At 45.0% G+C, this 16,132-nt stretch overlaps 2 protein-coding genes across 2 annotated transcripts in view; both read left to right on the top strand.

Moving 5' to 3' along the window:
- The window catches only part of Tmeff1 (transmembrane protein with EGF like and two follistatin like domains 1), an 85,273-nt gene extending 79,064 nt beyond the window's left edge, over positions 1-6,209 (top strand). Inside the window, 2 exon segments of the mRNA XM_032904408.1 lie at positions 1,478-1,636; positions 5,074-6,209. Of these exon segments, the coding sequence (XP_032760299.1) occupies positions 1,478-1,636; positions 5,074-5,158 (244 nt within the window). The 3' untranslated portion in view covers positions 5,159-6,209.
- A 98-nt stretch (positions 6,210-6,307) lies between these two features.
- On the top strand, positions 6,308-15,700 carry Cavin4 (caveolae associated protein 4). Its single transcript, XM_032904373.1, has 2 exons — positions 6,308-7,093; positions 13,913-15,700. Exons 1-2 carry the CDS (start codon positions 6,686-6,688, stop codon positions 14,570-14,572), a joined length of 1,068 nt encoding a protein of 355 aa, XP_032760264.1. The 5' UTR covers positions 6,308-6,685; the 3' UTR covers positions 14,573-15,700.
- Positions 15,701-16,132: the final 432 nt, after the last annotated feature.

Genomic DNA, 16,132 nt, shown 5'->3' on the forward strand with positions numbered 1-16,132 from the left:
TATCCAGGTTTCTTTTCTGTTGCTTGCATTTTGAGATAATGCTGCTTTAAAAGCTTTCCTATCCAAGTGTAGGCAGCAGTGAGCACGCACACGGATGCCCAGTGAGCGCCCACGGTGTTCTCACATGTCAATACTGTCAGTCCTGTCAGCTTAAAATAGGAGCCTTTCTTCTGATAAATATCTAAGTGTTTCCCTATCAGATGGCCATCACCGGCCGATGATGGTGTCTTTACATTTCCTCTCATTAGAGGGTTTGTAAGGTTAGCTTACACTTGGCTGCTTTGCTGTTTGTTTAATCATTTATTTTCATCCTCCCTGCACAGTCAGCGCTTGTGCTGTTCACACTGAGGAGTGTCTTGAGTATATTCCGTGCTTTGCCCACAGAATTGGAAGGTTTCTTCCTTTTTATCCAGCAATCGCATTCCCAGACATCTATCCTGAAGAGTAGGTCTAAATGGAGAAGGGCCACTGTCCCTGGGATCTTATGTTATCCTGTTTCTCGGGGTGAAGTCTGGAGACAACAGGTGCATCTCAGAATGAATAGGGTAGTTCCTACTCGGCCGTGATTCTAGTTTAGACGATGGTGATAAGGATAATTTATAACTTCAAAAGTAGTCTGATGAGTCTGGATGAAGTTATCCTCACTAAGCACAGGCGTGAAAAACCACACATTTCCCCCATGGCGGTGAAGAGATTTCTCTACTCCTGTTCAAGTGTTGTTGTTCTTTTGTGTTTTAACTTAAAAATCCTGACAAATAATTCTTTCAGGTGTGGCAGTACACACCAACATCTCAGCTCCTGGGAGCTGGTTCTAGGCCAGCTTAAGGCATATAATAAGATCTTGTCTCAAAAAACAAACAAAACAAAAAAACAAAACTCTATACTCATGTGACTTTGGTGCACTCAGCCATAAATGAGACATCTGAAAGACTACCCCGTCCCCAGGGATCAAGGAGCATTGTGTAAGAGAGAGTGGAAAGATGGCAGGAGTCAGAGGTCGCTTAACACGGGAGTGAACAGTGCCCTATTGACATAGCGGGTTCATTGCGCTGTGAACTCACAACAACTGTGGATCCCTGCACAAGACCTGTACAAGATCAGTCCAGTCAACGGTCCAGCATAGAGAGGGGAGGGGCTCATGAGCCGCCACCCCTAACTGAGCTCTATTGACATTGATGGCTATAGGAGAGGGAGACTCAGTCTCTTTAGGGGTACAGGGTCCTTGGTAAGTTGATCCTGTTCCAGTGGATGGTCTCACACCTGTGTGTATGGGCAGCACCAATTAAACCAAATGGATTATTAACGGACACGAGGCTGGGAGGGATGGGGGTGGGGTAAATCTAGACGTTAAGGGGAAGAATTGGGGAGGGCGAGCACGATCAAAATTCATCATATGAATGTATGAACGTCTCGAAGAGTAAAAATGGTATATTAAAAACGTAATTCTCACAGGGATTGCTTTTGTTCCCCCTTGCAGATGCGAATCTGGTTATACTGGACAGCACTGTGAGAAGACGGACTTTAGTATTCTCTATGTAGTGCCAAGTAGGCAGAAGCTCACCCATGTTCTTATCGCAGCCATTATTGGAGCAGTACAGATCGCCATTATAGTAGCAATTGTCATGTGCATAACAAGGTAGGTGAAGACCATAGAGTGTGGTCTTTAGACACTGTTACTTGTAAATCAGAGAGAACCTTAAAGCACGTTCACTGTGCTAGGCCCTTATGGCTGCCAGTCCATCGAGCACAGTTCCACTGGTTGGTTCACTAGCCAGAATTCCCACGTGGGTCTGGTTTCTCCCTGTCTTGCTTCTTTAGAATATGTGTAGGAACTCCTTCCCAGAGTTAGACACATATCTTGAGTCATAGGCAGAGGAGGGGTGAGAGCAGTCCGTGTAATCAAGGAGGCTAGGGGTCTTACAGCTGTATGCTAGGATGCGGACTTCAGGGGAAGTGGCTGGAGCAGAGTTTCTGGAAGTTTCTGTGCGTTCACAGAAGAGCTGTGCAGCAGTGCTTTAAGTCTTGCAGAACTGCGGCGTGTGTTAGGTCTGAAGATGCACTTCACCCACAGTAAGTGTAGTGAGAAAGAAAGCAACCGTCAACTTTAAAGATAACCTTTCTGACTGCACCACGGACCTAACAGTGCTCTCTAGTCTAGATTACAGTGGTATGCAAAAGGCTTTAAAATGCTGTGTTAAAAACAAACAAGCTGGGGCTGGAGAGATGGCTCAGAGGTTAAGAGCACTGTCTGCTCTTCCAGAGGTCCTGAGTTCAATTCCCAGCAACCACATGGTGGCTCACAACCACCTATAATCAGGTCTGGTGCCCTCTTCTGGCCTGCAGGTGCATACATGCAGGCAGAAAGCTGTATGATGTATATATAATAAATAAATAAATTAAAAAAACAAAAAACAAAACAAAACAAAAAAACAAACAAGCCAGCAAGATGGCTAGTGGGTAAAGGCTTCTGCCAGCAAGCTTGTTGATCTGAGTTTCATCCCTAGGACCCACATGGTAGGAGAGAACCAACTCTGCATAGTTTTCCTCTGACCTACACACACATGCACACCTGCACACGCACATGCGCACACACACATGCACACCCGCATGCACACACACACACACAGACACATACACACACACACAGACACATACACACACAGACACATACACATACACAGACACACATACATGCACACACAACACACACATTCTGAATAAATTTAAAAAAGCATTCATCATATTTTAAAAGACTTGTTTGCAGCATAATTGACAATAAATGGATGTTTCAAATGGAGTAGAAACATGTCAGACTGAGTTGGAAAAGCCAGAGCAGAAGGTCCTGCCCTTCCAGCTTCTCTGTTTGCTTCTTCCTCACCTCTTCCTACCTCCTCTAAAGTTTGGTTCTCATGTTCCGACATCTTTGTATTTGCCTGCCTTGGGGCGGGGGAGGTGGGGCTCAGGGCAGAGAGTCATAGCATATCAAACAGATATTGACAAGCTGATCAGATTTATAGACTTTCTATCTAAGACCTGGAAAAAGATCTTCAAGTAGTCCCAGCACCCTGGAGACAAAAAAAAAAAAAAAAAAAAAAAAAAAAAAAAAGGTAAATCTATAAGTGATGGAAAAATGCTCTCTGAGCAGCTGATATTCTTCATGGAGTTTAGGCACTAAAGGCAGCATGCTTTATTCCTCAGAACTAATGATCTGCCTTTGGGCAAGACAACTGAGCATAAAATCGGGCAGTAGATCAAAGCTGGGACGGGATGCCATAACAAACAATGACAACAGGAACAGAAGATGGGGAAAAAGCATTTAACAGCCTCACAGCCGAGGCCATTCACCACAGGCCCACGGGTTAACCGCCTTGCCTCTGGTCGTTCAGCCAGCAAGGGGAAGTGTCTGGGCTTGGCTTCAGTACTGTTTGATTCTACAGTCATTCTTCCTCTTTCTACTGAGCCATTGAGAAGCAGAGAGGGCAGTGTCACGTTGTGTGGGATTAGGTCAGCCAGGTATGACGGCTGCACTGGGACAGGAACCAGACTCGATGTTGTCAAGGTTCAGTGTGTTTGAACCCTACCGATGGTCACGTGCAGAACTGACTGGACTGGGGCACACATGTGATAAGAGGAGACCATTTAGGGCATTAGTAGAGGAAAGCCCCTACTAATAATGTGTGTGGGGTACAGGAAGAGTAGTTATACTGTCCCCACATTTGTGCCCCATATGGCCACACGTACTGTCATATGAGAAACACAGCCTTTCTCCACCCGTGTCCCTGAACAGCTTATTGTCTTGTATGTGGAATACCGTGATTATGTTCTTGGACCACACCATTAATTTTTTAAGGCACGCCTCTCCCATGTAGTCCATTAGGGGAGAGCTGTACATGCTTGGTGACTATTTCTTGTGAGGAATCTTCCTTTAAATGGATGTCCCTGCTACCCCACTACCTGTGAGTCATGTTTTCTTCTTTTATGCTTGGAATCTTTATCTTTCTCAGGCTCCTAGAATGACAGATTGACAGGGACTTTGAACATGTCTCGGCCAAACTTTTCACTGTATAGCAGGAAAAGGCCTGGTCTCAGGAACTTGGGATTCCTCCCGGTCATGGTGGGTTAGTGGCAGTTTGAAGCCAGTTGCTTGGTCTGTCAGCCAGCTCCCTCGTGATGAAATGGATGTGATCCCAGCCCTGTCTATACCAGACGATTTTTTAAATAAGGATTAGTGAGAGAAAATCCACTGTAACCACCAGAAACATTATCATTACGGCTTTCACGTTAAGGCAGAGCAGCCCTCTTTGAAACTGAATGAAAACATTAGAGTGGAAATGGTCTTGTAACGGCACTGTTTCCAGGAAGGAGCATTTGCACAGATGGCTACTACTAATACTAGGCGGTTATTACTAGCAGTAGGATCCAAACTCAAAATGACCGGAATTCAACTCTGCGTTTGCACATTCCCTTGCAAGAGCTGACCATGCAGTCTGGTGGGTAGAGACAGGAATAGTTACACTGTCCTGAGATTCATTCTACATTAGGGCCACCTTTACTGAAATATAAGAGCAGACACCAGGAGGCCCTCACCTGTAGGGTCCCAGTTTCCTGGGTGGCTCTGTGGCGTGCTGCAGCCATGTGTCCTCCAGCCCTGCTTGACTTGTTTCCTTGACTTAGAGGACTCCGGTGCATCCTGTCTGAGATCACCGATGCGGTGCTACTCGGTCTCCGCTAGCGAAGCTTTTCTCGTCGTTTTGGCTCTGTGAATGATGCTCAGGAAAAGTACTCAGATCAGCATCTTTTCTACCGACACTGAGATCAGTCACAGGCGCTGAGGAGTTACCGGGCCAGAGAGGCAGACAGAGTGTGTATCAGCAGTGTGCGAGCTCTCCCAACTCCAGCCACACAGCAGAGAACAGCCAGTCACTGTGCCTGTCCTCCTCATTATGCCCTGAACTAACCGTCTCTTTCTTCTTTCTCTCACGGGGTGCAGTGTATGAACTGTGTGGTACTTTGACTTCGTATAAACATCCTTAAGTGATTTCGTTTCTTAATTTCTGTGTTTCCATGCAACAGAAAATGCCCCAAGAACAACAGAGGACGGCGGCAGAAGCAAAACCTAGGTCACTTTACTTCAGAGACTTCATCCAGGATGGTTTGAGCTGCTGACTTTTATATGCACACTGACCACGTGATGTACATTTATTATGTCTTTTTTTAAAGAATGGAAATATTTATTTCAGAGGCCTTATTTTTGGACATTTTTAGTGTAGTACTGTTGGCTCGTATTTAGAATATTCAGCTACAACAGTTTTTGACTGTTTAGTAGTCTCCGTCTTATGTTTTTAAATATGGAAATTGGCTCCACGGATTTGTAACACATGGTAATACTAAGATTTGCTCTTTATCCATGGAATGTAATATTTTTGCAGAGACGGATGGACCCACTTCCTGGTCGTTATAAAGTCATACTTTCTTCCCCAATGACCACAGCAAATGACAAAGCATGAACTAAAAGTAAAGATGTTTACAGATTACTTTTCTTACAAAAAAGAAAAAAAATCTAGAGGACACTGTGTTTAAATAGATATTCAAATGTTTTTTGAGATTTAGTACCTGGTTTTTTTAGATACTTCCCCTATTGCATGAGCTGCAAAGCTGTGTGTGTGTTAGATGTAACATATTTATAAGCTGAACGAACTGGAACTGACCATTTCTCTCTTTGGAGAAGTAATCCTAATAATTTTAAAAGGTACCTGGGAATTAACGATGGAACAGATCGCTGAAAATAGACTTAGATATTGTCAAGATAGGGTGTTTTAATGAGCAGATTGGGAGAAAACCTACAGTATCAGTTAAACTACTTTAATACGAGTTCATTTTTAAACATTGTATCTGTTTTCATATAAATGTACAAATTGTATCAGTGTTTGTGAATACAACGCAGAAATAATTGTTGATGATCGGTGCTCTGAAAGCGAGCTTAAAAAATGACCTAAGACCTCTAATTCGAATCTGTCCTGCAGTAGCTCTATTAATAGATTGTTGGTGTTTAAAAGTCTGAACTGTGAGTAGAATGTTATCGAGGTGTTTAATGTGTAGTTTAGCCAGTCAAAATTATGCATGTAGAATTGAAAGACTATGTTTAAACTTAAATATTAATTTTAATAATTTGATTTGGAAAAGCATGTTATAATATAATGTTTTCGCTATACGGTCTTTGTGTGCTCATTTCTTGTGTTCTTTGATGTTGGCCTGCGAGGGCTCATAATAGGCGAGATTACAGGACAGGAAGATTGCAGCTCAGAATTCTCTTTCCTCTTACACATGATCTGAAGAGAAAAGCTTTATTCAGTGTTTGGAGCTACATGGCTTGTAGGCTTAGTATGGGCAACATAGTGGCTTCAGTGAAGCCTTCAGACAGCTCTCCCCTTCCACCCACACAGACCTATTTGAGGTCCTTAGTCAGTCGGCAAGCATGTTTGGAACCAGCCCCGGTGCTTTGCAAGGGCTCATGTTGCAGGGCAGTCACGTATGGGCACTTGTAGTTATAAATACTTGACCACTCTCCAGGGTGCGTTTTTCAACCCTTTAAAGCAGCTTCGTTGCCGGCTACCAAGCCGACTTTTGGCTCCGAGTGTAGGAGCCGATCGCTGTAGGACATCTTCTGCTGAGAAAAAAAAGTAAAATGGAACACAATGGATCTGCTTCAAATGCTGGTAAAATCCACCAGAACCGATTGTCAAGTGTGACTGAAGATGAAGACCAAGACGCAGCTCTCACAATTGTGACCGTGCTGGACAGGGTGGCCACCGTCGTGGACAGCGTGCAGGCAAGCCAGAAGAGAATCGAGGAGAGACACAGAGAGATGGGAAACGCCATCAAGTCTGTCCAGATAGACCTGCTGAAGCTCTCACAATCACACAGCAACACGGGCTACGTTGTGAACAAGCTGTTTGAGAAGACCCGGAAAGTCAGCGCTCACATTAAAGATGTGAAGGCCCGGGTAGAGAAGCAACAGGTTCGAGTAACCAAAGTCGAAACCAAGCAAGAAGAAATAATGAAGAAGAACAAGTTCCGCGTGGTAATCTTCCAGGTAAGCTTGCACTTGGGGCCAGCTCGATGACCATAATCCCCGTCATCCTTTGCCATCGGGTCACAGGGGTTTCCAGTGTCACCTCCCAGCCACAGTGTATGGGAATGTACTGAGCTCACCGAGTAGTCACCTCGGGAGAGAGCCATTTCTAACCACTGCTGCTGTCACCATGGGGCAGGCCTCTTACTGGTCATGCAGTGTGGGCCCAGCCTTGTGGCTCAGGCTATTTCTTGCCTTTGAAACTCAATCCCGTCAGGTTCTTTCGGCATTTGAGTCCTATTAAGCCCAGTGACCCAGTAGACTTTAGAACGTTGGAACCGAACAGGTCCTAAGCAGTCTCAAGTTTAAAAACTACCTTTGCTACCTAAAAGAAGAAACTGGGTGGGAGGGCGGTCAAGGGAGATGCAGTTCAGGGGTAGAACATTTGCCCATGTGGCTGAGACCTGTGTTTGATTGACAGCATCCCCCTAAAAGAAAACAAGTGAGGAACCAGCACCCCGGCAGCCATGGTTTTATTCTAAGAACCCAACTGGTAAATCAAAAACTCTGAATATAGTTTGTCCATTGGAATTTTTTTTGTACTATTCACAATAAGAAAAGTTACCTGTTTCCACATGAATAATCGAGTCATTGTTTGTTTTTAAAATGTTGACTGTGTTTGGAAGACAGTCCATCCTGTAGTTCATGCTGATATAACCCTCACTATGTAATAATCTGGGCTCAGCCTCTCACATGCTAGGATTATAGACATGAGCCACAAGTCCCCCCCTAAGTTTTATGTTTTAATATTATTCTTACAATAATACAGATATTGAAGTCCCATAGATAATTCCTTACTCAATTGAAAAACCTTTTTATTTTTATTGTTTGCTAAATTCCTGTAACTGTTCAATAACTGTTTTTAAAAACCCACGGCAAGGGGTTGGGGATTTAGCTCAGTGGTAGAGCGCTTGCCTAGCAAGCGCAAGGGCCTGGGTTTGGTCCCCAGCTCCGAAAAAAAGAAAAAAGAAAAAAAAAAAAACCCACGGCAAATGCATATATGTTTTTTAAGCTCTTGAATTAAAAAGGACAAGTTGGACTCCTTAGCCACATTAAGAACGAGCGATGACAGGAAGAGACGAAGCAGATGAGGGCAGAGTTCTTTGCTCACCGATTTAAACACTGCCCGTTACAGAACTGTACATCCAGAGTGCGAAGGTTGGGGCAGACCCGCCTGTCCTGATCTGCTCTGGGGAGAAGCGGTTGGCACAACAGTTTGGAAGACATTTTTGATAGTGTGTACTGTGAACTTTAAACATTCCTATTGGCCCCCGAATTTGGTGTCAGAGGATTTGTTGTGAGCGTGAAGTCAGGAATGTGTGAAATGTTCATCTATGCGTACGCACAGCTATGTACTTTTAAAAGTGAAAGTCTCTGTGCACGGAACCCTAGAAGAGTAGACACAACATGGAATATGGACATGCTTGATTGAAATATTGGACCTTAACCTTCATGTTCTTAGTGCATTCGGCAGTGCCCCAGACTCTCTGAGTGGTCAAGTTACACTGCAATGGGCGAGTGGTATTTTTGGATCTGTTTTTAGGAGTTCACAGTTATTTAGGGGAAAAAAATAGGGAATTTCAAAGATACAAGAGTAGACTGATGTCTTCAGAATTCCTTTCCCATCACCCTTTTCTTCTAGGCTCCTAGAGGCCTTTGTCTATGCTTATTAACAATGTCTCCTGACTTCAGGTGTCCCTTCCAGTATTGGTGCAGACAGTGGTGAGCTGGGCATGGGACGGAAGGATAAATCCATTCACCTTCTGGGGCGTCAGCCACGGCCTGGGTGCCTACCCTCCATTTGCATGCATAATGTCAGGAAGTACACTTGGGGTCCCATGTTTTTGGGGAACCTGTATCAAGGCAGCGGACCAGGGTTCCCTCAGGACGCACAGAAGCTACAGCAGGGAAACAGAGAAATTCCACCTGGCCGTGTCTATTGATGTAATTCCTGCCCTGACCTCTACTTAAAAGTTGGTTTTCTGTTTGTCTCTATCCTCCATAACTTACTGGTGTTTCCCTCCTGTCTTTGGATCCTAAAGTTCCGTAGAGAAGCTGAGAGGTACTAGTTAATGATAATCCTCTTTTCTTTTAGGATAGACTATCTGGAAGGTTCTGCAAAACTAAGATGTTTAAATTAGGCCAGCAGCTTGTCAAAAAAAAAAATTACCATCTTTTATAAGCCTACAGGGAAAATATGAAGTCTCGTATTGTGGACCTAAGGCTCAAATTTGTGTACTTGTTATAGGTTAGAACGTATATAGATAGGTACGATATTTACGTGGTTATTTTTAGCAGTTAAGATTAACCTTAGTTAATTCTCGTAGTTATTCGAAGACCGTCCCTAATAAAATTACTCAAAAATGAGCTAATCTACTCTTTATTTCCATGTGAGGTTTTCCCAGGCACCTCTTCTGTTGATACTGCTTATTGGTATCTCATCTCCTACAGTTGTATATGTCTAAGCTCCTCTAATGATAAGTTCTAGACTTCTGTGTATCCAAAATGTTCCTCTCTGTTTTCCTTTTACACCGATTCACGTCCACTTTACTGTGATCTGTAGCATTCCTTCTATTGTAAAAGTGATACTTTGAACCAGGTGTGGTGGTGCAAACCTCCAGTCCTGTCAATCGCCAGGCTGAGGCAAGAGGATTGGGAATTCAGATATACTGAGAGTTTGAAGCATGCTTGAGCTATGGGAGACCCCGTCACAAAAACAGTAAAAGGCAAATTTTGCCTGGACTTTGATACAGAAATGTGATTGTTATTCAGAAGTCATCTGTGATTTACCCTTACAACCTTCCAGTATTAGCACGGCGTTTGCCCTTAACTCACTGTAATACCAACTCATCGGGGCTGTGATAGATTCCCGGGCAAGGTCTTTGCCTTCCCTTGCCTCTGTTTGTACTGTCTGCTGTGTGTTTGAAGAGAGGGTGTGTGCCATTCCAGGTCCCCTGTGTCTGATGCCTTCACTGAAGGATTATGAGGGTCTCTACCTACCAAGTAATACCCGCTACCCTTTGGCTCTCCCCTTTCTAATTATACCTTCTTAGGCTTGCCCAGGCCACGACAGGTGTCAGGAAAGGAGAGGAATAACTTCCCCGCCTCCAACTGACTCATCAGAGAGCCATGAGACGCCCACTTCTGCCGCTTTTGTTGGGGAGAGGTGGGGCTCAGAGCATTCTGGTCCCGGAGCCAAAGATGTCATTGAAACTAAGGAATTAGATTCTAAGGATGCCTTCTTGACTATCGAGCTGGTCACGTTTTAGAGTATGTGCAAACATCCTTCTTGTGTATTTATTGAATCTGTTGAGTGGAATTGACCTGAATCTCAAATGTCAATACCATTTCTTTTAGAAATTAACTCATGGTCCAGTTTTTAAAAATCTCCTAATTCCTGAAGTTTTGCCTGTTATGTTTTAGAAATAATCTCTAGATGGGATCTCTAAAGGACACCAGGCTCCTTTCACCTGTGCCCTGGGCTGGCCTGTCTCAGGCTGGTTCTCTTCTGACACACTTGGCAGAGTCTGTTCTCTGTTCTGCACCTTTCTCCCCCCCAACCCTCCCTCCTCCTCCCACCCCTTACCCCTCCTTCCCTCCCTTCCATATTTCTCTCCCTCCCTCCCTCCCTTTTTTCCTTTTTTACTGGTATTGATCTTGTGGTCCTTCTCCCTCATCCTCCTGAGAACTGGGGCTATAGTCATGGACCACCATGGCAGCAAAATAAAACTTTTAAGATAACTCATTTGATAGGAGACTTTGCTTGGCCTGAAGTCATCCGGGGAATGGTGTATAATTTTCCCAAAGTCAATTTCATTCTGAATTTTGAGATACCCTTTACCTCTGAGGAGTTATGAATGAAACACCACTCTGTCTTCTGATCTTTTACTGGCGTGTGTGTGTGTGTGTGTGTGTGTGTGTGTGTGTGTGTGTGTGTGTGTGTGATGTGCACAAATATGCTACAGCATGTGAGTGGAGTCCAGAGGACTCCATTTTAGTGTTTGGGAACTGATTTTCTCCTGCTGTGGCATCTGAGTCCAGGTCGTCAGGTTTGCTTGGCGACTATGTTTTACCTACCGAGTCCAGCCAGACTCTTCTCCTTTTTTACATGATCTCTGGGGCTGAATATAGGTTCTCTTGTGGGGCGAACCCTTCACTTCTAGGGCCTTCCCGGGGAGCTTTTCCCGGGCACAGAGGAGTGTTGGAGGCTCTTTGAAGACAAGGTGGGCCTGTAGATGAGATTAGGAATCTCTGAGGAGAGGGAGTGAGCCAGGCATGATGGCCAGGGAATCTCTCAGCTGACTGACTAGCAATCGGGTGCCTCTTTATTTATACAGGTTTCACAGAAGAGAGTCAGACTAATGATTATCCAAGTGGTCCAGAACATGTGCTTGATCCAGGGTAACAAGTTCAGTCACAATTAGAAAATAAAAACAGAGGGGTTGGGGATTTAGCTTAGTGGTAGAGGGCTTGCCCAGGAAGCCCAAGGCCCTGGGTTCGATCCCCAGCTCCGAAAAAAAAGAACAAAAAAAAAGAAAAAGAAAATAAAACAGGATTAGATTATTATTATTATTATTATCCACCTGTCACTCCAATTTAAAGAATCTAAAGAAGTTTCCTTCAAAGCGAACATATTTATTATATGACAGCCTGCTTTTCAGTTGGCAGCGTTTGCTGTTTGAAAGCACTCTGGACAAACAAAAGTGTATCTGAACTGGCCTTTTATAAACAGCAAATACTAGTTGCATAATAACTTCTTTTACTGTATGTTTCATCATCTATAAAGTCTATAAAGGAGAAAGGTTTCAGGCAATCTATCCTATTTACTGAGTTCTACTCCTCTATGGGTGTACCCTGTATGACCCCCCCCCATCTTTAAACTATACTTTTAGTGACCTCTAAGCCTATAATTAAAATGAGACCTTGAATCTCTAATCTCTTCTCCTGGTTCGTCAGCTTGTCAGATGTCTCTGTTTACCCTGCATCAGTTATGCTGTTTGAGTTAGCTCAGGGGCAGATACCCAAAGAAGATTCCCGGAGAGATGGCTTCATCTAACTATGTGCTTATCTATGCTTAATGATCTCCAGGGATAAGGAGACTTCCAAATAGTGGCCAGATAAAGTTAACTTTAGAATTTTCCTAATAAGACTCAGACATATTTTTTCTAGAAAAAGATATAAAATGAATCATAATGAAGAAAGTCCCCAGTAACGTAACACGCAGAGACCGAAACCCAAACGTTAGATCTAGAAGGACAGCGATTGTAGACCCCCGCTCAGCTTTGCTGGAACTGTGTCAAGCAGCTGTGCTTCCTGCCATGTCTAGTGGATATGGCTGTGCCGCTTCACCAGCTGAGTGATCTCCCTAGTGCAAGAGCTTCGTGATGCCAGCTAATGGTTCTTGAATGCATATTTCTGGCCTCCCTCCTGCATGCCGGTTGCTCAGCCTCTCTACCTGCATACCCAGTGCACATTCCAAGGACAGGGTCTCTTTCTTCTGTGCGGTCTCAGTTAATGGCGGATTCCTGTCTGTTGATCTAGCAACAGGTCCTATAGGTTCTGGCTTTCAAAGCAGATCTGCAGTCAGAGGACCTCCCACCCCTTTCCCTGCCCACAAACGCCCTGCTTTGCCTTCCCTTTGCTTAAAGTCATCACTATCCTGTCACTCTCCTTGCTTGTCCTACCCATGAGCCTTGTCTCCAGCAGAGTGACTCTTGCACAGCATGGGTCAAATCATGTCACTGCTGTCCCCAAGACCTTGACAAGTCTTCCTGTCAGAATAGTAGCTTCTGTCCTCACTATTGGCCCTAGAGCCTCTCTTGACCTGGCTTTCCCAACTCTCTGCGTGGGGGGAAATTAGGGCATTTAAATTGATTCTTGAAGAAAGCTATTATTCGTAAAGCTAAAAAGAGGTAAAGGGGCACTGGGGACAGAGGCAGCCATGCATACGATGGTGTAGTGTCCAACTGCTCCACACTGAGATGTGACTTGAACATCCGCACATACATTGGGGCACATCCATAGCTATCCTGGGATTTACATCCCAGCATGCTATAGGGTGGACCCCTCCTGTTAGAGGGTTCAAAATCTTTTGCATTTGAGGAACTTGAGGGTGTTTTGTGTCTCTGGGCTTGAGGAGCAGGAGAGTTAGGGTCAGGTCCAGAGCTTTCTAAGTATCCTGGAAGATTCAGGTTCTGCCTTTAAGCGCTGGTGGGCTCTCAGAAGTCTTTGGTGGGTTATAACCAAACTCTGCTTGTAAAAGCATTTCTCAGGAAGCTCTCAGATAATGGTCTGGAAGGAGAGGGATTGGGGAGACTGATGGCTCAAGTCCACACCTGAGGTGATGAGGGCCTGTATAAGGCATGGGTAGAGGAATGAGAAGCAAAGTCAGCATTTTGCAGTGTTTGCATCCGTGGAACCTGATGACTACGGGACAAGAGGGTGAGGATGTATTTGGGGGACGTTTCTGAGGTCTCTACCTTTTGTATTGCTGAGATGGCCACCGATGCTGAGAAAGGCAGGAAAGGCAGTGTAAGGAAAATGGATGGTGGATGGGTCTTGAGGATTATAGTGAGAGGTGCCTGTGCTATATTGAGATGGAGAAGTTTGTCAGGTTGGGAGTGGAGAAGCAAAGATACAATATTGTGAGAAAAAGGCCGGGGGCGGGGGAGACCCTGAAAGATGCAGGCTGGGGACAAACAGCATGGAGGCATGTTGTAAGGTGTAGCTGGTGCTGGCTACACAGGAAATACTCACGTACACTGTTTTTCTCTCCTTCAGGAGGATGTTCCCTGCCCTGCATCCCTGTCTGTTGTTAAAGACAGAAGCCTGCCGGAGAATGAGGAGGAAGCTGAGGAAGTCTTCGATCCCCCGATCGATCTCTCGTCGGATGAAGAATACTATGTTGAAGAAAGCAGATCTGCCAGGCTGAGAAAGTCAGGCAAAGAGCACATCGATCATATTAAGAAGGCATTTTCCAAAGAAAACATGCAGAAGACGCGGCAGAATTTTGATAAGAAAGTGAGTGGAATTAGAACCAGGATAGTCACACCCGAGAGAAGAGAGAGGCTGAGGCAGTCGGGGGAGAGGCTGAGGCTGTCAGGGGAAAGATTTAAGAAATCGATCTCAAATGCCGCCCCCTCCAAGGAAGCTTTTAAGATCCGGAGCCTTAGAAAACTGAAGGACCCCAAGGCGGAAGGCCAGGAGGTAGACAGGGGCATGGGGGTGGACATCATCTCAGGTAGCCTGGCTCTGGGGCCCATCCATGAGTTCCACTCTGATGAGTTCAGTGAAACAGAAAAGGAGGTGACCAAAGTAGGGTACATTCCCCAAGAGGGAGGGGACCCCCCAACGCCTGAGCCTTTGAAGGTGACCTTTAAGCCTCAGGTGAGAGTAGAGGATGACGAGTCACTGCTGTTGGAATTAAAGCAGTCCTCATAGAGGACTTGAGTGTGAGTATCAGTCACTTCGAGTCATGTGGTCGTAGTTTGAAGGGTATAGTAATTTATATTCATGCACAGTGGGAAGGCAAATGGTATAAAAGCGTCATTTCTTACCTTTAAAATCCTAGAGATGATGGAAATATTATATACAATTTTCTTATAATTTCCTTGGGAATTCTATTTCCCCTGAGAATATATGACTCTGACAGCTTCCCCCTCATCCCCCCTTATGTCAGGTCTTGGCCAATGAGAAAATAGTCGGACAGCTCAGGTCACTTAGATGCTTGGTCATTTGTAACACGGGAACGACACATCTGTGCCCATTGGTCACCAACAAACTGTACATTAGGGTCAGGATTAACACTTCCAGTTTCAAAGGTTAGTAGCTAATGTGTACATTGTGTTATCCGGATGTTCACGTCTGGAGATTCATTAGTGAATCAGTAGCCTTATGAAGCTTCTGAAGTCCTTGTGTGAGGGAAAGGAAATAGAAGTTTGGGGCCTGAACATTTAGCTGTGGCAACGTAACTTTATTGCTAGTGAGACACTTGGCTGGCTGCCCCTCGTTCTCAATAGGAAAAGTGGTGAGGCTTCGCTGGTCCGGTACTTCTCGGAGGACTTGAGATCTGAGGGGATGTCACAGAGTGTGGGAGAACAAGACACACAACCAGCGGAGAAGCGTGAACCACGCTGGCCTTCCCTAAACCAGAACTGAACAGTTACATCTATGAAGAAGCCCTTGGCACAGGCTCTGAGGCCACCAGAGTTGAGCAGAAACTGAGTTTGTTCTTCACAAGTCTTCACTGCACGCAGAGTGAAAAATGAACGCTTGGATGGGTGCTTTCTCATTGAAGGCTGAGACCAAACCTTGGGTTTTTAGCCGTGTCCTAACATGTTCCTTGGAAGACCAGCTCCATTTGCCCGTAGATTTGGATGTGGGGTAGACAAGTGCAGGTCTTGTTTGCCCAGCACGAGGTAGAAGTCTGGAACGCGGTTGTCAACTGGCTTTTCCACGGTCCGCCCTGGTGTGCCGCTGGGCACACAAACAACCCTCGACACTTCTGTTTTCCAGAGCGGACTGAGAACAGTGCCCATAAGCTTTTGTCAGGGCCACGCGGAGGGCGTCCAAATCATGTAATACTTAAATATATGCAGGCTTGGGGGTGCGTGCCTGCTGCCCCAGCACTAGCAAGGCTGAAACAGGATCGCAGTGAAGCTGAGTGAGCCTGGGTTCCCTTTATATACACAGTTCAGTATACTTTCCTTTTCTCTTGGCCTGAATACGTGTTCATCTTGCTATCTCTTTTTTATTTGTTTGTTTTCTTTCCTTCTCCTCCTCTTCTTCTTTGGTTTGTTTGTTTGCTTGCTTGTTTATGTTTTCAAGATGGGGTTTCTCTGTGTAGCCTTGGGTGTCCTGGAACTTGCTCTGTGGACCAGGCTGGCCTCTTAACTCACAGAGACCCGCTTGCCTCTCCCTCCCGAGGGCTGGGTTTAAAGGGGTGTAACACCACCACACAGCATCCTGCTCCCTTTTTTATACTGCAAACTAAAGCATGTG

The sequence above is a fragment of the Rattus rattus genome, chromosome 1 (genome assembly GCF_011064425.1).
Source record: "Rattus rattus isolate New Zealand chromosome 1, Rrattus_CSIRO_v1, whole genome shotgun sequence".
NCBI lineage: Eukaryota > Metazoa > Chordata > Mammalia > Rodentia > Muridae > Rattus > Rattus rattus.